The sequence below is a fragment of the Polistes fuscatus genome, unplaced genomic scaffold, assembly GCF_010416935.1.
Source record: "Polistes fuscatus isolate 324 unplaced genomic scaffold, CU_Pfus_HIC Scaffold4, whole genome shotgun sequence".
Lineage (NCBI taxonomy): Eukaryota > Metazoa > Arthropoda > Insecta > Hymenoptera > Vespidae > Polistes > Polistes fuscatus.
Genome location: NW_025113118.1, coordinates 745,504 through 768,160, shown reverse-complemented (window position 1 = coordinate 768,160; position 22,657 = coordinate 745,504). Strand labels below are relative to the sequence as shown.

Genomic DNA, 22,657 nt, shown 5'->3' with positions numbered 1-22,657 from the left:
TATATAAACTATATCAATAGTACTAATACTACTATGAGAATGACACATTGCATCGACTTAAATATAAACATTTGATGATAATAATAATGAATATAAAGTAATTGTACATAGAAAAAAATTTTTATGCTCTGTATGTCCTGCTTGTAAACTATTTTTCGGATTAAAGTTCTATTCCTATCTTAAATTTGTTTTTCATTTAATAATAACATTAATACAAAATATCCTTGCATTTGGTATAAATCATATGTTTAATATAAACAAACTATGTATTTAAGAGGCACCATGGGTGCACATTCCATTTAGTATTTTCATTGATTCATAAAATACGTTTATAAAATTTAATGAAAGACATTACGTTGTGAAATACTTCATAAGTTATAAGCTTACAAGACTTCATGAGAAATAAAGCTTTCTTATTCAGGTGAATGCTTTTCATATACTATATTATAATAATAACAGATTAAAATTATATTAATAAAAAAAATATAATTCTAAATAATAATTATTAATAGAGCTATAATATTTAATGATCATACATATATTCATTATCAGTTACAGTTTCAGCAAAAAATGAAATCTTATTAGAATTCTTTTTTATATCACAAAAAACATCTCTAATAATTTTTTAATCAATTACCAAACTTCAAATTATAATAAAATTAGTAAAAAAATATTGTTTATAAGAACAATCTGTATGTATACATGAAATATAAGCCTAAAAAGCAATATTAATTTTTTTTTTAAGAAAAATTTTATATAGTTCATTATACGTGTAAAAAAATCTGCACTATGTTTTTACAAAATTTCAGTCAAAATTTATATATTAATTTACTCACATGTAGTATTTAGAATTATTTATTACAATATAGCAATTTCAGTAAAATAATTTGTGATCATTTTTTTTATCTTACACAAGCAATTATTAATATTAACATTTATCTATCGTTTTGTTGAAACTTTCTATTCAAATAATTTATATTAGATTATTTAATATATGCCGATGTCTCGACTTTTATTATTTTCTTATTTGTTTTTGTAATATAATATAATGCGAGAAATGCCTTATTCAATCTCTTATCCTAATATCTTTGTTTAATTAATAAAAGAAATTTTTCTAATATCGTTATACGAAACATACAGAATGTTTTTGTTAAAAAAAAAATCTCCCTTATGGATCAAATATTGCAAATAGAAATTATTTCACATTTCATCAATTGGAGATAGACAACTTTGACCATATATTCTTTCTTTTTCTTAAACTACTGTAAAAAAAATATGCTGCATTAAAGAAAAATGTCTACTTTCATCAACATAATTATAATACTCAATAATGTAATCATAATCCGAAAATCTTTAACTTCTTCATATATTATTCTGTTAATATTAATAATATTTACTTTAATATAGTATTATTAAATTTCGATCCATTTTAATGCACATTTTTAATCTCAATCATTTAGCAATAATAATATATGTTTCAAATGATCTAACATATTCTGAAATCCATGTTATCGATTTTTTGTCTTTCTCTTTTTTTTATAATACATATACAAAGTATGTTATCTTGAATATTTAATATTGTTTTATATTTCAAATCTATACACATTTTATGTATAAACGTTCACTGAAAAAAAGCAAAGATTAAGTGGATATCGTATATGTAATGTAATTATAAATCATATATGAGTTTTTTTTTTTAATTTTATGTGACGATGTAATACCACTCTTTTTTGTTTTTTTTTCTTTACTTTTCCTTCGATTTTCTTTTCTTTTTTTCTTTTTTTTCCTTTTTTTCCTTTTTCTTCTTTTTTTTTCTTTTTTTCTTTTTACTTAATTCTTTTTAAATCAGATCTGAGTAGAAAATCGTGGACGTGGTAAATCTCCAAATACTGTATCACCATGGACACTCTTAGCTAGTGCTTTAATAGAAGCTCGAATATTATGTGGATCAAGAGGATCCCTTGACATCTGCAAGTATATTTACAATTATATATTATATAATTATTATATGTATATATATATATATATATATATATATAAGATTTGCTATATAATATATATAATATAAGACAATTAATTATTTTTAATATTCAAATTTAAACATAAGATGTTCATTTCATACCTGATCATCATCATCATCCGGAATTGTTTTTCGAATAAACGCAGAAAAAGTTGGTACACTAACAGGCAAAGATTTAGCTAATGTAGGATGTCCACCTCTTTGACCTCTATGCATATGGATACCTTCGTCTTGGCCAGAATCTGTTAATCGTTTTACTTATATAATGATATAAATAAAAGTTATTAAATAAAATATTTGTAAAAATTTTAATATACACGAGGAAAACAAAAAGAAGTAGATTATTTAAAATAGTTACCGTCAGTGTCTGATTCTTCATCCGAAGATCGGAGATGATCAAGAGTTGATGTATCTTCCACTCCTTCAAGTGGGAACAAAGCTTCCGTGTCAAAACTGCTTTGCTTTTTTGCATAGATAGTTCGTTTTTCTATATTATTATTCTACAAAGAATCATGCAAACTATTTAGTAATTTTATATAAATATGGATGACAGTATGCATCAAAAATACATCAATAATTTCTTACAATAGGTACAGTAGAAGACTTAACAGTTGGTTCATATTTAATATTAGTTTGAATAACATGTGCTACATCTTCCGTTGTTCTATGTAATTTTATATTTTGTTCACTAGTTATTGAAGTTGTTATATTCCCTTTACTATTATCAGAAGTTTTTTGTGGAATTTCTGTATTATTAGTTAGCCTTTTTAATTCTTCACCTTGTAGTAATAAACTTAAAATATTAAAATAATGGTAAAATGTAGTATTAACAACTCTATGTTTATGTAATTAAAAGATTTAATGTTAGTATTTTACCTTGTCAGTAGCCGATATTCATTATGTGCCTTCTCACGGAACTGCTCTAACAATTGGTACTGTTCTGCAGTAAAATTACGTATTTTTTCTTCAATATCTACAACTTGCCTTTGTACTGCCTCCTCGAGTTGTTGATGAAGACAACCCAATGCTACTTGAGTAGCACTTAATAATTGTGACACTATATAAACGGAATAAAAATAATTATTAGTTTCAAAAATATATATCATTATATATGCATTGAAATGCACATTTTCAAACTTACCAGAAAATTTATTAGGTGGTTGTAAATAATCAAGATCATCTAAACTACTTCGATCAATTATTATTCGAAAGACATCACTGTAATCAATATGAGATTTTAATCGTTCTATTTCTTCCGGTGAAGTCTGTAAAAATATAATAAATCCCATGTATAATAATAATTTAAAGAAATAAGAATTACGTAAAGTAAATAAAACTAATAGATTTATAAAATGTAGATTCGTATATAAATTTTAATTAAATCATTTTTATTTGGTTATATTTAATTAGATAAATTCTATTTTTAAAAATATATAAAAGATTATATAATATTATAGATAACTTAGGCAAGAAATCTCTCTTGATATAATTGTCCCATTTACTTATCAGATATTGCATCTTTAACAATATTAATATATCATAAAATAATATGATAAAAGATAAAAAAAGACCATCTATCTATACATCTTGATAATCTATAGTTTCAGTAAACGTAGAGTCAAAAAAAGTAAATTGTGTTAACAATCTGTCCTATTGTGATCAGGAAAAACAAAGTGACTTACAACTAGATATATATAAAAACATTGTATGAACAATACATTTACTTACAATCATATTAGTATTAATGAGAACTAAGGCAGCACCATATTCCTTGTGTAGAGCATGAGTGTATATTGAACAGTTAAGACATCGATGAATGATCCAAGTTCCAACATTTGTTACTTCAACTAAACCTTGATGTTCTTTAGTGATAACCTCCAAATCATTAATAGTAGCAAGTTCCTAAAATAAAAAAGTATTTGTTTTATAAATGTATATGATTAAATATATAATGCAAAAACTAATAATTTTCCTATGATATTAAAAAACTTGTATATATATATACTGTATAACATTATATATATAAATAAATAAAAGAATAACACATAAAGCATAACATTTAGTGGGCTACGTGCTTATATAAAAAAATAATATTTAAATTTTTGTATTTATTATTTATTTATAATTTTTTTATTATACATGTAACGTCAAGTTAATAATTAATATTAGCAAAAAAAGGAAAAGGAATAAAAATAAATATATAATTAATGTGTAAAATTATTAATTATAAAAATAAATATATAATTAATAATAATATACATACAAAATAAAAAAGTACAAAGTAAATGTTAAAATAAAAGGAATAATGTACAGGATATAATTCAAGTGTTACAATTAATTAAAATTTTACAATAAACAATATATAATTGAATGACATAAATCAACAATATAATAAATTTTAACAATAACATAATATTAGAGAAAATAAGGAAAATTAATCTCACCTCTCGAAAGAAAGCGTCGGCCACTTTGTGATCGGTCAGCTCAAAAACATCGATTGGAAGTTTTTTTAATTCATTGCCCTTAGATTTAATCGAAACATTCAAGCACTTACAAGTGGCATGCATTTTATAAAGAAATAAGTATCCGTTTCAAATGGTTAACTTTTCCTTTGTAAAAAAAGAAATTAATTCCGTTTAGATGTGTCTTCCCGTTGAGTCTCAGTACGATGATCAGGGCTAACAAAGAAACTTCTTTACCGAATAAAATATCTACTTTTGGAATATTGGCTCGTCACGATTTATCTTTGCTTTTCTAAAACAATCTAGGCACAAAATCATTCAACGAACAATTCCTCTTATTTCTATCGATATTCCGATATATGATTATTGAAAAATTGCCAGTAGTTCACACAGATAGAGACAGATATATGCGTGTTCCAACAACTATACAGTAGGTCAACGCACAGTGTGCAAGTTGCCGGAGCAATGCAAAGCTTTTCCCACACGTGTGAGAATACACAACTTCTTCCCCCCGTTCTACCCTGTACCACCCCGGTATTCCCTACCTCATATTCACGTATACCAAACCGATGTAAACACGCGTATATAATGAGTATCTTCTTTCATGCGTGTATTTTCTCTCTCTCTGTCTTTCTCTTAATATTTTTCCATACGGGTATTACAGTAGCGAGCAACCAGGGGAGCGTGGGAGGGAGAGAAGGAGGGAGAGAAAGAAAAAGAGAAAAAAAAGAACAAAATAAATGCAATCGAGATAGAAAATAAAAATGGAAGATAAGCTAATTCTATTTTAAAAAAATATCACAAGATTAAGTATAATTTTAACTTCGTTTTTTTCAGGCATAACTCTTTTTTTTATTATTTGCTGTATTTACCTATCATATATTTTTATGGTCTTTATCATAGGATTTATTTTAAGCGATATATGCCGACAAGTGTATCATAAGATTGGGTTTTATCAAAAGTAAAGTGTTTATCTATCTTTGTTTTTGAAGCAACTCTAATTTGCTTTTATATAAATATCTAATAGCTTTGTTGTCTTAAGCGTAAATAGATCTAATAAATATTTAAAATATTATTAGAATAAAGGATTGGAGAATAATAAGAATCATAATATAAAATACCGTATGTATTTACGGATCTTTGAAAGAAACACCAAAAAATTTACTAAAAATATATACTGATTTATGAATGCGTGCATATATACATACGAACATATGTACGTGCTTACATGCATGCATACGTTTGTATTAGGCAAAAACATACTTGCTAGTCAATTGACCAATTGTAATAGATAACTAAATTAATACATATACCAATGTGTTATTAAGATTTTATTATTTCTCTTTAAATATATTATGTAATTTATTAAAATAATATATTATATGTATGAAGATTTATATATATATATTTAAACAATTGATATCAAATGTGCACGTGTCACCCGTTGAAAAAAATTATGAAAATTTATTCAAAACATGATTAGCATCATAGCCCACGATTTGAAACATCATTTAAATTTTGCTAATATGTTTCATTTAAATACATTTATCAAAATTTGTTAAATACTTATATATATTCACAAATTACGAACTACATTACGTATAAGATTTTTATTTATAAAAGGAAAGTAAGTATATTAGAGAAACAACTTTTATTTATACAACAAGACTTTATAATATATTATTGATATTTTTATATATTTACACTGTACTGTAATATAACATGTGCAAGATAACATTTATAATATCCTCGTTTAAACAATTTACTGCTCATTATAATATTATACTTATATACAAAATTGTAAATTATTGTAATCGCATAAAATATACAAATCATATGGAATGTTTATATAAATGACATTGATTCAAGTGGTTTTTTTTCATCAGAAATTAAAAATTGTTGTCTTTATTCTAAAATATTCGTCAAATCTTATTGCTGCATATCTGAAAATAAGATATGATCAAATATAAAGATTTTTCGAGCAAAAATAAATTTATTTGTACTTTTAATAACAAATCTTGTTTTATCTTGACGTGACGTAATTTTAAGAAAGTTCTCATTTGTAATAAATGAATAAACAATAGAAATAATAGATATTTACTAAAAGGTTACTTACTGCAAAAAATCAAAATCAATATTCGAATGTTGACTTTGTATGAGAGCCCAACAACCCCAAAAGAAATGTGTTAAAAGAACAAATTTATTTACTTGATTATATAATTGGTTAATTTCATCTTCAGGTATGTCATTAGTATTATAATATGATTTTAAATATATTTTTAGCCATGCCTTTTGTAAACATTCTTCAGGATATAAGGAATAGTCAGGAAAATCGACACCTAAAAATATAATTAAATGAAATATATTAATATTTAGTATGCACGTTAAGAAAGAGTAACATATAAAATATGCTTGAATTACCTGCAAACTCTGCAAAATGATTGGCTATGTCAAATGCTTGGTAGTTATATGCAGTGTATTCGTAATCAATAAAAGTTACACTATTTTCTTTTTCATTATAAATTACATTTGCCAATAAAAGATCGTTGTGTGCATATACTACGGAATTATTTAAATTCGATAATTGTTTTTTCAAAAATTGATATTCTTTTTCCAACACAGCATAAGGCTTTATTAATTTAGTAAATCTGGATAATTATTTAAATTATTTAGCCATTATTCTATGTATATTGGAAAAATATATAATTGTATAGTATATATAATACCATAATATTCAATTACTTTAATTGTTTGGAAGGATCAGAAAATTCTTTGGGCATAAGCTTCATAAATTGTTCAGTTTTATTCCAAATAATTGGTTCTTTGGATATATCACAATAATCAGGTTGAAGTATATGCATCTCTGCCATTCGTTTAGCTACTAATTTATAAATTTCCGGCTGTCTAACAGTTTCAGTGGTAAGTATATCACCTTCAAGAAATTGATAGGCAAGACCATTATTAAATGTTGCATAAATTGAATGTGTATAACCAGCTTTATGTAATATCTGAAATATATAATTGATAAAATATATTTCATAAATCACAATTTTATATTTTTTATTTACCCGAATATTTCTTGTTTCATCTTTTCGATTAATAAGTAAATCTGTCTTATGTCCATAAATTCTAATTAATACCATATCAGTATAATGTTCTGGATACCATACTCCAACAAGTTTATTTGTTATTCCATTAGTAAATAACTGAAAAATATTAAATCAAATTTACTAAAATTATACATTACTTTCTACGGCATAATAGTTATGTCAATAAATTATCTAATAATATAATTAATTTAATTGTAGAGATATAAGTCTATAATTTAAATTAATGTAACGATACCATATATTATCTTTCAACTGTCCTGATATTACCTTGAACTGTAATTGATCCAAAGGCCAGAATGGTCTTATTTGCTTTATAATTTCTATGGCTCCTTTTTCGATTTCATTTTCATTAACGATGATATCAAGATGCGGCTCTTTACAATTTTCTTCCATGATCGACATAAGTTTCTAAGAGTTCAAAGTCCAATTACATAAAATGATCAGATAAAAGAATAAAAGTGTCTTATATGAGAGAAATGTAAAAAATATAATTATTACAATATAAATGTCTATTATTTCTAATTATATAGATAAATTTAAATAACTTAATATAAATATAGCGTATAGAAGTTTCTTCCTATACTAAATGCTGTAATAAGACTACTAGTATGTTCTCTACACATATGATATACTTACTGATAATGATAAGTGACAACATAGTCAGTAAGGGAGAGCCATAGCAATATAAAAGCCTTGAATTCATTGACAATCTCATTTGTTAATCATTCGATTCAAAAAGAATATAAGTGTTTTAAATAATAGACATCAAATATTGAAATATTATTAATAATTTCTTATTTTAAATTATAACATATGTTATTTCATTTCAATTATGTATTTTCAATATATTCAATTGTTTTTAATGAAGATAAAATTACCAATTAATAAATATGTATATGCCTTATTGATAAACAGCGGAATGAAAGTGCCCTAAGATCAAATATAATTTTAAACATTGTAGGTTTTCTTTTAAGTCTTTTGGGCCTTGATACTTATCACCAACTACATAAATATTGTGTAGAAAAATAAAACTGTTTAAACGTCAATTATAATTCATTAAACCTTCAAAGTAATACCTTTTATTTAAATCTTTTAATTTTTTTCTATTCTTACATTTATAATATGTATTACTTGAGAAGTCGTGACATACATTGCATTTATTACATTTCAATAGATTCGACTGAGAAAAGACATTACTTCACAAGAAAATCGAATAGCGTATCCTTATATTAATTTCGTTGAACAAAGTACTTTATTTTTTATGTATAATAATTCATCATTTTATATAATTTTTCAAGGTTAAGTAACATTTAGATTAAAGATAACATGTCATTTGACAAAGCAGTATATTATAGTTATATATGATGACACAGTAAATACTATGGAACAAACAAAGTTGTAAATCAATGATCAGAGCAAGGGGATAACCTGAACTAAGGTAACACAAAATTAAAAGATCTCGAAATCGAAATCTTAAAATCGAAATCTAAAATCGAAACTTTTCTATATCGATATTAACTGCAATTCCCTTCTAACTTCATAATCAATGTTTCAAGCTTTGCATAAAGTACATAAACAATTTGTTAATTTTTTAAGTTATTTATTTAATGTAAGTCTTTCTTTTAAATGAAATGAAATTGATCGCAAATTTTTACATTTGAAGAATTTCTATGTTATGAATTATATAAGGAATATAATTGTCGAATCTAAGCTCTTATAAATAGTTTGATTATTAACGTTATAGTGACATACACATAGTTTTTCGTCATTTTGTTCCCGCCTAAACTAAAAGCTTAGTTGATTATATATGAAAGGTTTATAAAAGGTACATTTTATGTATAATTACAGATTTGAAGATGATTAATTCTTAATTAATTTCTATCAAATGTTGTAGTTTTTTCTAATAATGAAGTCATGAAACAAATTATTTGAAAAAATAATTTCTTGTACATTGTTTTCTAAACAATATTTTGTTAGTAAATTGTATTTGTATGTGAAACGATAAATTATCAAAATGTCAAGAAAGCTTGCATTAAATGAAACTCCAGGAGTTCCAAAGTTGACAACATTTTTTAAGCGATTGGAGAACAAAGATAATATAACCTCTAGGTATTCATATTCACTTTCTTCTAAAATATTTTCTCTTAAAAAATACTTAAAAAAAGAATATATCTTATATGTAAATGATCTTGATAAAATTTGTTTCTAGCACACCAACTGAAAAAGACGTTTCAAAAAGTTTGAACGAAAAGCATGAAAGTTTTATTAATTTGGATGATGATAGCAGTGATTTTATTACTGAGAATATGAAAAAGGAGCTTAAAGTGGTAGATAGTATTATAAGTATTGTAAGAATTTATTTGTGTTATTGTGTTTTTATTTTTTATATTATATAATACAATTTTGATATAATTTTGTTTTAACGTATAGGATAGTTCAAATGATTTACAAGATCAAAGTACATGTGAAGCAAAATCCCAAGAAAGTAGTTCTTCAATCGTACATTACGTGGAAGATTCGATTGAAGCGAAAGAAAGATTGAAAAATATTCAAAACGCAGTGTTTTCTGATGAAAAAACTACATGTAGACAAAACATTTTCTTTGATCGACTTTCAGATAGTGAAGATGAATGTACAAAATTTAAAACATGTTTACGATTAAATAATGGGCTCAAACAAACAGAAGATCAAGAGAAAAGCCCAAAAATGTCAAAAAATCACATCAGTGATCTCACTGCATCACCATTTGCTGTTCATAACAAGTCTGTAATATTACCTGAAATGAATAAACAAAATTCATTTGATAATTATATTAGACCTGGCGAAACTAACCTTAATACAAGTGGGAATTTAATAATGAAAAACATTATAGACAAAGACATTAAAGGTCACAATAACAAAAATATCATCATATCTGATTCCGACAATGAGAATTCTGATTCCAAAGAAACTGTTGAAAAATCACCAAAAAAGAAATGGATAGGCCCTGACTATAAATTAAATCTGAAGCCTTTAGGTATGGATAAACAATTAATTTCTTGGATTCAATCGGTAAAAGAACAACCAGTTATGTCAGCTTTGCTTGTAAGTAATTATCAAAGATATACAATATTATAATTATTTTGTTAATGCCATGTAAACATCGAACCAGTAAATAATATTCATTTCAATTTCAGAGAACCGAAGATGATTTAGAAAACAGACATCAAAATTTGCAAGACCTTCAAATAGTTATTCTAGAAAAATTTTTTCTAGCTATGGATCAAATTCCAATGCCAATATTAGAAAAATTTCCTAAATTTAATGTAGACGCATTTCTAAAACTAAAAGCTTTGAATCAGCATGTTAAAGCTAAATTACGTTTGGTGAAAAAAAGGCTAGAGAATAAGCAGAAGATAGAGAAAGAATTAAAATCCACAATTGAAAATGAACCCTTACAAGAATTAGAAAGTCATAGTCCTGTTTTCAAGAAACATAATATATACAAAAGTAGTCCAATAAATTCACAAAATTCAAAGGATAGTTTTAATCTCAGTTTTAACTCTCCTAGCAAAGAAGTAGTAAGTCATAATGAAACTTCAGATTCATTATTATCAAACATTACGAAACCTATAAATTCATGGCAAAAATGTGATACTGAAAAACTGAGTATGAGAACCATTACCAATGCTAACTCACCTGTTGCAAGTACAAATGTAAATGCAAGCGTAAGTGTAAGTGCAAGTACAAGTACAAGTACAGCTCCAATAAAAAAAAGTACTTTTCAATTAAAAAGACCTGTGAGAGCTACAGTGTGTACAGAAGTTACTAAAAAGATAGGCGAATTATGGGAAAAAGAGCAGCAACAAACAAGACTATTAAAAATGAAATCTGATACAAAATACGATGGAAGCAATAATAGCTTTAAGTCAGAGCAAAATGAACTTGCATGTCAAAATAAACATTTTGATTATAATAATTCTAAATCAAAAGAATTTGAAAAGAATACACAACCTATGTTTAATCAGAAGGATGATTGGATCAATAATAGTAATAATTTTGATTGTGATAATTCTAAACCAAAAGAATTAGAAAAGAATACACAACCTACGTTGAATCAGAATGATGATTGGATCAATAATAGTAATAATTTTGATTGTGATAATTCTAAACCAAAAGAATTTGAAAAGAATACACAACCTACGTTTAATCAGAATGATGATTGGATCAATAATAGTAAAAATTTTGGTAAGATATTACACTGTTTAATTAACAATAGTCATTATTAATTTGTGGACATTATTGCAGATGATGATTTAATAATAAATAACAAAAGGAATATCATTGAAACATTTAAACAAGAACGTAAGATCTCTACAAATAATAGTTCTAATTTAGAATTAAGTCTACACATGAATGGTAAATATTATAATTTATTTTAATGTTGTTTGAAACATTTATAGTTTATATAAACGTGGACAATTTATATTACAACAGATTCAGGAATAATTAGTCAAGAAAAAAAGAAGGATATTGCTACAAGTAATAAAGTGAATATAACTTTAAATACATCTGTTTCTGATGGGATTTTTACTGGAAATTATCAAAATGATGGTATTAGTGGAAAATTTGATGGTTTGGATTACCCTCATTCTCGTGAAATGTTAAAAGTATGTAAACGTATTTTAGATTAACTTATTAATCAATCGTTATTTTAGAAAGATTTTTAATTAAAGAGGTAAATATATCATTGGTTGATACAGACAATTATCGTTTCAGATTTTTAGGCAAAAGTTTGGTTTATATTCTTTTAGACCAAATCAATTGCAAGCAATTAATGCAGCAGTTCTTGGATTTGATTGTTTTGTCTTGATGCCTACAGGTGGTGGGAAATCACTTTGTTATCAAATGCCAGCTCTTCTTGTACCGGGAATTACAATAGTTATTTCTCCATTAAAAAGTCTTATTCTTGATCAAGTTCAGAAACTGACTTCGCTTGATGTTAGTTATATTATTTTACTAAAATTTTATTCGTAATAAATTTTATTTAAATAGATTAAATGTCAGTAATAATTTATTATTTAATAATTAGATTCCTGCAGCACACATGTCTGGCAATATAACTGAAAGTCAAGCAGCAGGAATATACAGAGAACTGTCAAAGAAAGATCCAGGATTAAAATTATTATATGTAACACCTGAGAAAATATCTGCTTCTCAAAAATTGAACAGTATTTTAACAACTCTATTTCAAAGAAATTTATTGGCACGATTTGTTATCGATGAAGCACATTGTGTAAGTCAGTGGGGTCATGATTTTAGACCAGATTATAAAAGATTAAAGTGTCTAAGAGATAATTATCCCACGGTATCAACGATTGCTTTAACAGCTACTGCTACTCCGAGAGTTAGAACTGACATACTGTATCAATTGGGTATGACAAAACCAAAATGGTATGATATATAATATCTGTAAATTATTTATATTATTATTGATTATCATAATGATATATACATATTAAGATATAAATTATTATATTTTCAGGTTTATGTCAAGTTTTAATAGACCGAATTTACGCTATAGTATAATTGCAAAGAAAGGCAAAAATTGTTCTGACGAAGTTGTTGCTATGATAAAAACCAAATATAAAAACCAATGCGGTATTGTTTATTGCTTATCGCGTAAAGATTGTGATGATTACGCTTTACAAATGAGGAAAAATAATATTAAAGCTCAAAGTTATCATGCCGGATTGACAGATAATCAAAGGAATGATGTTCAAGGACGTTGGATTTCAGAAGAAGTAATACAGCATATATATAATGAATTAGTCATAGCTAATTCATTTATTTATATTTAATAATATTGTTTTAGATTAGGGTTGTATGTGCAACTATAGCATTTGGTATGGGTATCGATAAACCTAATGTACGTTTTGTAATACATGCTGCTCTACCAAAGTCTATAGAAGGATATTATCAAGAAAGTGGACGCGCAGGTCGCGACGGAGATAATGCTGAATGTATATTATTTTATAATTATGCTGATATGCATAGAATTAGAAAAATGATTGAAATGGATAATTCAAGTCCAGATGTTATAAAAACACATATGGATAATTTATATAAGATGGTATCCTTTTGTGAAAATAAAACCGATTGTCGCAGAACATTACAACTTAACTATTTTGGTGAAATATTTAATCGAGAGCTATGTATTGCAAATAAATCAACTGCTTGTGATAATTGCAGGTGTAAAGTAAGAGACTGTATATATATTATAATTATAATTGCATATGAAATTAAAATCTCTAATCGAAATTATTTTACGTTTATACACCTTTTAGTCAGAATTTACTATGTTGGATGCAACAGATAGTGCACGACAAATTATGAAAGCAGTACGAGAAATTAATCAGAGAAGGAATTCCAAATTAACTTTAGTATTTTTAACAGATATTTTTAAAGGAAGCGATCTTAAAAAAATTCGAGAATCAGGTGAAAATAATCAACAATAAGAAATTTGTAGAATTCGTATTTAATAAATACAATATGTACTATCGATTATTCCGTAGGTCTAACGAGTCATCCATTGTATGGCCAAGGTAAATCATGGAACAGAGGTGATATAGAACGTCTTCTACATGAAATGGTACTTAAAGAATATTTACGGGAGGAGATGTATATAAACAACGAAATCGCGTGTGCTTATTTAAAACTTGGTCATAAAGCGACAGAATTAATGACCAACAAATCAACGAAGGTATTAAACTATTTAGATCGAATTATTAAAAATGAAATATAAATATTACTATGCATTTTTATTTTAGGTGGTTATTCCAATACGTGCTGCAAAGAGTAGCTCGAATGCAGTAGCAGTTGTTTCTACGGTTACAACTAAAGCTAACAAAGTTCTACAAGAATTGCAAGAACGTTGCTATACAGAATTAATAGGAATTATCAGAGGAATAGCGGGTGCGCTCGATGTATCTGCATCGTCTATCATGAACATGATTGCTATCAGAGCAATGAGCCAGCAGTTACCTGATAATGAAGAAGCCATGCTACAAATTCCCCACGTCACAAAAGCAAACTTTGACAAGTATGGCAAAGCTTTATTAGATATTACACAAAAATATGCAGCTGAAAAATATGGTAATTAAACTATGAACTATGAGTATATACACATATATTTAATTATACATATAATCGATTACGAAACTAAATAAAACTATAATTTATGTTAAATTATTAGTTTTATTGAATGAAACTGATGAGAATTCAGCTGACAGTAATGATGAGGATGCAAATTCATGGAACACTGGTGAAGGTTCTTATTCTAATAATACAAGAGGTAGATATGGAAGTGTGCGAGGAAGAAAGCGTAAAGGCAGAACTAGTTATCGTTCTAGTTCAAAGAAAGCTAGATATACAAGTTCAAGGTAACCTGTTTATATAATTGTTATAAAAAATACTTACTTCATAATATGAAAATAAAAAGTAATGTAAGATATTTATTATATTTAATATTGAAAAATATTGCTTAATATAGTTCTACCACACAAAGAGGAAAAGCGGCTCCAAAACGTAAGGCTGCAGCAACAAAGACTGTAGGACTTGTAAGTTTCTCTAATAGCAAGAAGAAATAATTTCTTATTATCAATTACATGCAACAGTAACAGTATTATTTTTATAAATCATATATTTAATTATCTATATATATAAACCTTTGTATTTTTAAGATATCGAATGACTATTTTGCATAAACATTATGATACAATGTATCAGCATTTTTGAAATTGGCGTTTTAGTCATATTAATATGTATTGTAATAACAATTCTTTAATTATGTAAATACTCAATAAAAATTGTTAACATATTGATTATTTGCGATTGCAGATTTGTTTTGTAATAAAAATGTATAAAATCATAGTGTTTAGTAGTAATACAATGTTATAATTATTCTATTTTATCGCATAAATGACGAAGTCGTGACATAAGCAATTTTATTGACTACTAACTTTACCCGCGATGTGCAAGTTATTTTAAATTTACTTAATTATTATTAATCTTTGTGTGATGTGTACCTATTATATTAATGATATATTTATTAGAATATATATTGGGTTGGCAACTAAGTGATTGCGGATTTTGTCGATAGACAAATCACGTTTAATTTAGTTTTTTGATAGTAAAGATTAGAAATTTTATGAACATGGAATTATGACACTGCTTGAACGATGGAAAAATGTCATCGACAAAAACGGACAGTATTTAATTGAGTAAAGTTATATTTTTCAACCAAAATTTTGAATTTTCCTTCTTATTTAAAATTAAAATTTATATAATATAAAAAAATCTTTATTTATAACAGGGCATTAAAATGAAATAAAAAATAAATAATATAAAAAATATGTATTAAATATATAAGAGATAATTGTTGAGATATACAACAACAAAATAATTTAAATGGTAGATGTATAAATCAAATTTAATAATGGGCATAATTTTTTATATTGTATATACTTATAGAATATCATCTACTATACACTATCTGATATAATTTATTTATTTAAATATAAACGTATATTATATATTTTTGTTATACATCAAATTGTAAGCATGTAGACTTACGTTTGTACATATTATGTAGAGACCTTCTAGGGACAAATTCTAGGGAACAACACAACAGCATTGACCAAAAAGAACTAAACAGGAAACGGATTTGCTTCGCTTTCTTCCGAGTCACTGTCTAATTTACGTACATATATTTTCTGTTATTTGTTAAGAAATAGAATTTGTTTTCTAAATACTGGTATTGTTTTCTTACCTGTTATAAACATCTTTACACCTAAATATCACAGTTTCATCAGGCTCTAATATGTGAGAATATACGAGTGACATTACGTAATTATCACAGATGTGAAGTAACTTTATGTATTACGAATAAAATAATTCTATGTACTTGACCTAGTATTAATAAGAAAAAAATAATAGTATACTGATGCTATTAACAAGTAATAAAAAATATGCCACTTTACTTTAAAGCATAAATTAAATATTAAAGCAATGGCTGGTTCTATAGAAGAGGTTAGAAATCCCTTGCCTACAAACAAAGGTAATTTGAATCATTTTATTAGATTGTTTTTTAACAATTTTTTAATGCAATATTTTGACAACAGATTTTAGTTGTGACGTTCCAAATATGCCAATTTATTAATTAATTTATAACGGTTTTTTGATTTAATAAGTTTGTGTATGTTTTTCTCCGTATACATAAAACTTCACACTTGTATACGTCATCTATGCATGCTGTTGAATATTATTTTTTTCATCACTTCTTATTATTCATTATTTGTTAATGTCAATAATGTACAACAATAATGTAAATTTATTTTTAGGATTTTCTGCTGTAAGGACGACGATATCTTACGAAGAAATTGCTACAAAACTTATAAACGAAAAATTTTTACTAACAGCTTTGGAATTACATGCGGAATTATGCGAAGCAGGAAGAGAATCGCTAATTCTTAAAGAATATTTTTCTAATCCAAATAATTTCGAAAATCAAAATATCAAACCAGAGCCTGATACACCTATGCGTAAGTTTATTTTTGGGGTTAATTACGATGCCCATTCTTCATACATATTTTTAATAAATTGAAAATACATTTCTAATATTAAATTTGAGTTTAATATTATATGTATATATATATAAAAATATGGTTTTAATATTATATATTAATATATTAATATTATAAATATTAAAAATTTTATATTAATTTTATAATATAAAAAATTAGAACGAAAATTGTTATTATATATATATTCTATATAACGCACATAAATGTGTGTGTTGTGTCACAATACCAAAGAATACAGAAGTACATAGAAGCTCACAAGTCCACTTTTCGTGTAACCACAATCATCTTAGTTAGTACTCTAACTACCAGTGGGCGAGGGTAGTTACTTAAGGCAACAAACTATCAAAGAAATACTGTATTCTGTACCGTCATTGCCTTAAGTACCTTCCCTCGCCCACTGGTAGTCAGAGTACTAACTAAGATGATTGTGGTTACGCGAAAAGTGGACTTGTGAGCATCTATGTACTTCTGTATTCTTTGAAAATACTAGCTAGATCATCTAGTCAAGCTACTTTGGATTCCCTTGATAATATGACAAGGTATTCTGAAGATGGTACTGGAGTTGATGAAAGAGTTGCGATTTTGGAATTTGAACTTAGAAATGCAAGAGAAAGTATTTCTGCCCTTCGTGCAAATCTCACTGTTGTTACAGGTTTGTTTTCTTTATTCTTTTTCCCTTATTTTGTTTAACGTTTCTTTACATTTTGATTATATAATTAAATTTTTTTTAATTAAATAATATTCCAGAATTTGATGGCGCAACACCCGATAAACGTTCGGAAAAGAAAATTAATAATGATAATCCTATAAAACCTCATGAACAAAGAGCTTTAAATTTTCTTGTTCATGAATATTTGCTTACACATTTTTATAAATTGACATCGGTAACATTTAGTGATGAAAATGAAGATCAAGACCTCGAAGATTGGCAAGATGTTGGTTTGAACATTTCAAAACCTTCTGGATTATTACAACTTTATAGAGAATACATGAGAGCTAATGGTCATGACAAGCCACCTTCTGTAAATGTTTCTGTTCAAACTGAATTCGGAGATAATGAAGTAGAAAGAAAAGAGAACGAATTAAAAGAAATGGTTTGTGATTTTTACGTGCAGCTTATACAATAATTTTTCAATTTAAAAATTACTATTTTATTGTAGGAAGAGCAAATAGAGCAATTAAAACAACAAACTGTATCATTAAAAAAAGAAAAGATGGATCTTCAGCATTATATCGATACTACCAATGAAAATTTGATACCAGATAATAAGGTAAAATGAAATGTTATTATTTGTTGTTCTGTTGTTTTTAAAAAATTGCATTTTTATAGACTGTATATATTTTTCATTTAGCAACACAGTAATGATACAATCCAATCTATAAATTCGAATTCTACAACGCCAGATAAATTTGAAATTCTTGAGTCTCCTCCGCGCGATGTTTCAAACACAACTCAAGATCCAGAAGAAGATGATACTGTTTCGGTAGTAGTGAGTTTAGGTGAAACTGATCCAGGAGATAAAGAATGGACAAGGATACAGCTACCTAGGGCTGATGTTACAGAAGGTTCAACTATTTTATCAAATGCACCGTCCAGGTATATAGATTTATAAATTAATGTACAATTTATTTTAAGATATGTTTAAAATAATATATATATATATATATATGTATATTTATATATATTTCAGACTTATGGCATTATCATTTAAATTAGAAGTTCTTAATCTTTGTTTGGTGGATACTGTAAGTGATATGATAGCAGTGGCAGAAGAACCATTTAAAGGTGAAGTTTCTCTCGATACATTTGTTAAAATTTTGGCACAAACATTACCTCGAATAATACCTAATATTATATTAAACAAACGAGAAGAAGTTATACCTTTAATAATAGGCACAGTTGGTTTACATTCCGACTCTGGGGAGAGAGAAAAATTATTAAAACTTCTTTTTAATTTAAAAAAAAGACCACAAGAAGAAGAACGACAAATGATCATAGCTGGTTTGTATTTATTTTTAAATCACAAATGATTTAGTTAGAATAAGATTTATATAAGTATATTTATTTTGTAGGTTTAGTGGCAATGGCAAATCTTGAAAATGAACCTATCGGAGGAGAAGAAGTTTTAACTTTGTGTTGGGAACAAATCCAACATAAGTATCCAGAAAGAAGATTATTAGCTGTTGAGTGTTGTTCTGCATTAGCTACATTTACGATAGTTTCTGTTAGAAATTCCCTAACGTTTTCTATGCTACAACAAATGCTTTTAGATGATAAAGATCCTTCAGTTAGAGCTAGTGTAGTAAAATGTTTGGCTCTACTTGTAACACTCATGGATATACCAGATAAATATTTTCAGGTAATATTCTATATCATTTTTAGATTCGATATATACTTATTAATATTCTGTTATATGTTTGTAGTGTGAAGAACTTGCTTTTACAGCCTTGAATGATTCTTCTTCTATAGTAGTCAATACGACAATTTCTATATTTTTACCAGTCCTAGCACAATGGGCATTATCTTTAAAAAGATTTAGGTCGCATCTTTTACCACGTTTAATTTTAAAAGTAAAAAATCGTATAAAACCTATAAATTCTCAAAATTCGCCTGTTAAAGATAATATAGACGAAGAAAGAATAGAATCGTTGATTGGTGCATTACAATATTTACTTCCTCATACCATTGTGTGCGTTGCTGATACTGATACCGTTAAAAGTTTTATAGAACCTTCAATTTCGATAGAATTACGTAAGTAAATTATAAAAAATACATATTTAAAAATATTATAATAAAATATCTTATGTTTATAACAATAAATTTGTTATTTTAGCTGCCGAGTTTTTGAGTATATGCCAGTGTAATATAATCAATCCAAAATTATTTTATGATAACGAAAGGTATTATGTAGGTGCACTTTTAAATACATTTTTTTTATATACCTGGGAGAATGATCTATGGCCAGAATTAGAATGGTTTACTAATAAATTGTAAGTATTATAAATTTTATATTTTTCTACTAATTTAGAGTATACCATTTTATAAACAATTATAATGCCTGTTTTTAGAATTATAGATATTCTTGAAATAGTGAAATCTACGGAAATAGTACAAGAAAGTGTTATAAATTCACTGCTCACATATATACAATCATTGTGCATTGGTTTTGGAAAATATATTACTCAGACAAGGGTAATTCCTACAGTATATAATGCTATATGATAGCACTTGAATATTACAGCAGTATCATCAATTTTATGTACAGAATTTTTCTTACGTTACAGATTCAACCAATATTTTTATCGGAAATAACAGAGTTGGAAAAACAATTATCAACATTATCAATGGATAATAAAAACCTTAGCTTGACATTGATTCCAGCTTACTTGATTATATTAAGCACTTTAAATGGTATCGAAGTTTCCAAATCTATCAAACAATTTTTAGTTGTTTTGTCTATGAGTGGGATCAGTATTACAAGTCTTCAAATTGCGATTGTAAAATTATGTGCTAAAGAAGAAATGCAAGAACATGTACTAACAGGCTTATGGGATGGTAATTTTGATTATTTTATTGCTATTTACTGTAATGTTGATGTTTTTAAACTATTTATTATGACTATATATTACAGGTGTGGTGCATCAGAGATCTAGTGTAAGATGTGCAGTTGCAACATTATTTGGTTCTGTCATAGCTCACACTTCAGATCGATTGATAAGTGGAAGAATAGTTCCAGCTATTGTAACATTGGCCAGTGATCAAGATATGTAAGTAATATTTTTATTTATAAAAGAGGGATGAAGTTTCATTCAAATTTTTATTTTCAGAACTGTAAAAGCAGCAGTTATACCTCCCTTAGGTCGTCTTATCACAGAATGTAAATTAAGAGAAGCACGTGATAAGGCACGGTTAACTTTAGAAACTATTGCTAGAGAATCACAAAATGTTTTGTCTGTATTAGCTACTCCTCTTGTTTCAACTTTAGCTTATATTGCTCCAAGCTGTCCGCAAAGTTATATAGAGGATGGTAAGATTTTTAAAGCTATAATTTAAGCGTGCTATATGCAAATTTTTTTAATCATTTTATTCGTGACAATAAAATTTTATATTAATGTAATTATATTAAAACAAGTCGCTACCAATATTACTACTAGTTAATTTTTATTTTTATTTACAGTAATTGCAACACAATTGACTGGAATAACTACAACAGCGATGCGACGAAATCGTAAAGTAGATCTGTGCAATTCTTTGGTCGAAGCCTACTCAGTTTTAGTTTATTGTCCACTGAGTAATCAATGTATTTCTGGAGTTGTATTACCTGGTTTAAGGCATTTAGAAACTTTGGTTAATCAAAGTTTGCCACAACAAAAAGAAACTGTTAAATCTTTATTAAGAGAAGCAGAATCTCATCAAGATATTGTTAAACCAATTGAAAGGTAATGATATTATATTTGTATTATATTTTTGTATACTAACAGAATTATTTTTGTCATTCTTCTACGATTTTAGATCCAGCTCAATGAGTTCTGGACTTTCCTTATCAATGGCGACAGTTAATGTAGGGCAAGGTGTAGAGGACATGCGACAAAGAATGAGCAAGATTTTTCAACAAAGACCTAGTTCCTCAACAGTGACTAATATTTTCAAGAAAAAGTAATTATATTATTTATAATATTTTTGTATTGTTTGCTTTATGTATATAATTTTGTTTATCTTTTTCTTTATGAATCCCATTATTAAATTTTTTGTTGACTTTATCCAGGATTTTCTTTATTTTTTTAGTCAATGTTATAGAATAAATAGTTCGTATAAATACAATACATTCATAATTTTATGCTCGCACAAGTTGATAAAATTGAAAATTTAAAGAAATTATAAAATAAAATATTACTTTTAATAAGAGCTTACGTTCATTGTAAATTTTTCATAAATATTATTTAAATTATAGTATGACTTTTAATATGAGAACAAAAATGGAAAGTAATATATGAAAAATGGATTTTCCTAATGCAGATTTATAAATAATACTTCGTGTGATTTAATTGTTGTCTTTTTGTTTTCTTTTATAATTATAACAAATTCAGATTTTTTTTTCCAATATGTAATGTTTATATTTGGGTATAATTTTTACGTCTTTTTTTTTCTATGGTTGTGGAAAAAGATATGTTAAGCCTGTACATATTGATTAAGGATTAAGAGACAACAGTATTAATACAGTATGTCCATTGCATAAAACAGTTGTGATTATCACTACGTATACTATTCAAAAAGTCAATAATTAAGATTTATCATTAATTATCACTATTGTTTCGGACACATGCGAATATGTAATCTCAGTATTAAGTTTTAAATATTATTATAGTTAATATTTATTTAAATAATATTTAAAATTATATATATTAGTATTAACAGAAATATTGGTGATCTTTTAAGAAATT

General features: G+C 26.2%; 4 protein-coding genes across 11 annotated transcripts; 2 read left to right on the top strand and 2 right to left on the bottom strand.

The window, feature by feature from the left end:
• Nucleotides 1-1,783: 1,783 nt before the first annotated feature.
• On the bottom strand, nt 1,784-5,060 carry LOC122520814. Of its 2 annotated transcripts, XM_043641091.1 has the most exons (9): nt 4,720-5,060; nt 4,465-4,629; nt 3,749-3,922; nt 3,162-3,285; nt 2,897-3,077; nt 2,606-2,813; nt 2,379-2,520; nt 2,123-2,277; nt 1,784-1,968 (listed from the first exon to the last, which is right to left on the bottom strand). In XM_043641091.1, exons 2-9 carry the CDS (start codon nt 4,585-4,587, stop codon nt 1,846-1,848), a joined length of 1,230 nt encoding a protein of 409 aa, XP_043497026.1. In that variant the 5' UTR covers nt 4,588-4,629; nt 4,720-5,060; the 3' UTR covers nt 1,784-1,845. The 2 variants fall into 2 exon arrangements, with proteins under 2 accessions (XP_043497026.1, XP_043497027.1); XM_043641092.1 differs by having other exon boundaries at nt 2,123-2,262; nt 4,465-5,056.
• Nucleotides 5,061-6,136: 1,076 nt separating this feature from the next.
• Nucleotides 6,137-16,279, bottom strand: LOC122521511 (ethanolamine kinase 1). Of its 5 annotated transcripts, none has more exons than XM_043642328.1 (9): nt 8,669-9,024; nt 8,471-8,522; nt 8,229-8,284; nt 7,860-8,000; nt 7,551-7,688; nt 7,225-7,490; nt 6,904-7,130; nt 6,599-6,821; nt 6,137-6,425 (listed from the first exon to the last, which is right to left on the bottom strand). In XM_043642328.1, exons 4-9 carry the CDS (start codon nt 7,992-7,994, stop codon nt 6,365-6,367), a joined length of 1,050 nt encoding a protein of 349 aa, XP_043498263.1. In that variant the 5' UTR covers nt 7,995-8,000; nt 8,229-8,284; nt 8,471-8,522; nt 8,669-9,024; the 3' UTR covers nt 6,137-6,364. The 5 variants fall into 5 exon arrangements, with proteins under 5 accessions (XP_043498263.1, XP_043498264.1, XP_043498265.1 ...); XM_043642329.1 differs by having other exon boundaries at nt 8,471-8,594; nt 8,706-9,024; XM_043642330.1 differs by lacking the exon at nt 8,229-8,284 and having other exon boundaries at nt 8,669-9,025.
• Nucleotides 9,535-15,454, top strand: LOC122521507 (Bloom syndrome protein homolog). 2 transcript variants are annotated; one of them, XM_043642317.1, is made up of 15 exons: nt 9,535-9,701; nt 9,802-9,919; nt 10,023-10,676; nt 10,769-11,819; nt 11,880-11,990; nt 12,069-12,241; nt 12,351-12,572; nt 12,664-13,025; nt 13,117-13,375; nt 13,447-13,830; nt 13,919-14,069; nt 14,147-14,334; nt 14,402-14,726; nt 14,827-15,013; nt 15,124-15,454. In XM_043642317.1, exons 1-15 carry the CDS (start codon nt 9,607-9,609, stop codon nt 15,218-15,220), a joined length of 4,377 nt encoding a protein of 1,458 aa, XP_043498252.1. In that variant the 5' UTR covers nt 9,535-9,606; the 3' UTR covers nt 15,221-15,454. The 2 variants fall into 2 exon arrangements, with proteins under 2 accessions (XP_043498252.1, XP_043498251.1); XM_043642316.1 differs by having other exon boundaries at nt 9,802-9,940.
• On the top strand, nt 16,271-21,932 carry LOC122521509 (RAB11-binding protein RELCH homolog). 2 transcript variants are annotated; one of them, XM_043642319.1, is made up of 16 exons: nt 16,271-16,689; nt 16,973-17,173; nt 17,766-17,867; nt 17,963-18,309; nt 18,376-18,486; nt 18,568-18,812; nt 18,907-19,217; nt 19,289-19,575; nt 19,640-19,967; nt 20,050-20,206; nt 20,285-20,408; nt 20,501-20,771; nt 20,848-20,983; nt 21,044-21,243; nt 21,394-21,655; nt 21,729-21,932. In XM_043642319.1, the coding sequence occupies exons 1-16, from the start codon at nt 16,641-16,643 to the stop codon at nt 21,874-21,876; spliced, it is 3,279 nt and encodes a 1,092-aa protein (XP_043498254.1). In that variant the 5' UTR covers nt 16,271-16,640; the 3' UTR covers nt 21,877-21,932. The 2 variants fall into 2 exon arrangements, with proteins under 2 accessions (XP_043498254.1, XP_043498253.1); XM_043642318.1 differs by having other exon boundaries at nt 17,706-17,867.
• The last annotated feature ends 725 nt before the right edge of the window (nt 21,933-22,657 follow it).

What these genes read in the sequence shown, in the direction of transcription:
- LOC122521509 (XM_043642318.1), top strand. Translation starts at nt 16,641, where the DNA reads ATGGCTGGTTCTATAGAAGAGGTTAGAAATCCCTTGCCTACAAACAAA. An exon ending in ACTAACAGGCTTATGGGATG is followed by an intron (nt 20,772 to 20,847) that starts GTAATTTTGATT and finishes TATATATTACAG; the next exon opens with GTGTGGTGCATCAGAGATCT. An exon ending in TTGGCCAGTGATCAAGATAT is followed by an intron (nt 20,984 to 21,043) that starts GTAAGTAATATT and finishes TTTTATTTTCAG; the next exon opens with AACTGTAAAAGCAGCAGTTA.
- LOC122521507 (XM_043642316.1), top strand. Translation starts at nt 9,607, where the DNA reads ATGTCAAGAAAGCTTGCATTAAATGAAACTCCAGGAGTTCCAAAGTTG. An exon ending in AGAAACTGACTTCGCTTGAT is followed by an intron (nt 12,573 to 12,663) that starts GTTAGTTATATT and finishes TTTAATAATTAG; the next exon opens with ATTCCTGCAGCACACATGTC. An exon ending in GGTATGACAAAACCAAAATG is followed by an intron (nt 13,026 to 13,116) that starts GTATGATATATA and finishes TTATATTTTCAG; the next exon opens with GTTTATGTCAAGTTTTAATA.
- LOC122520814 (XM_043641091.1), bottom strand. Translation starts at nt 4,587, where the DNA reads ATGCATGCCACTTGTAAGTGCTTGAATGTTTCGATTAAATCTAAGGGC. An exon ending in ACCACCTAATAAATTTTCTG is followed by an intron (nt 3,078 to 3,161) that starts GTAAGTTTGAAA and finishes CCGTTTATATAG; the next exon opens with TGTCACAATTATTAAGTGCT. An exon ending in TGAAGAATCAGACACTGACG is followed by an intron (nt 2,278 to 2,378) that starts GTAACTATTTTA and finishes TCATTATATAAG; the next exon opens with TAAAACGATTAACAGATTCT.
- LOC122521511 (XM_043642332.1), bottom strand. Translation starts at nt 7,994, where the DNA reads ATGTCGATCATGGAAGAAAATTGTAAAGAGCCGCATCTTGATATCATC. An exon ending in GATCCTTCCAAACAATTAAA is followed by an intron (nt 7,131 to 7,224) that starts GTAATTGAATAT and finishes ATAATTATCCAG; the next exon opens with ATTTACTAAATTAATAAAGC. An exon ending in ATTGATTTTGATTTTTTGCA is followed by an intron (nt 6,426 to 6,598) that starts GTAAGTAACCTT and finishes TCTTATTTTCAG; the next exon opens with ATATGCAGCAATAAGATTTG.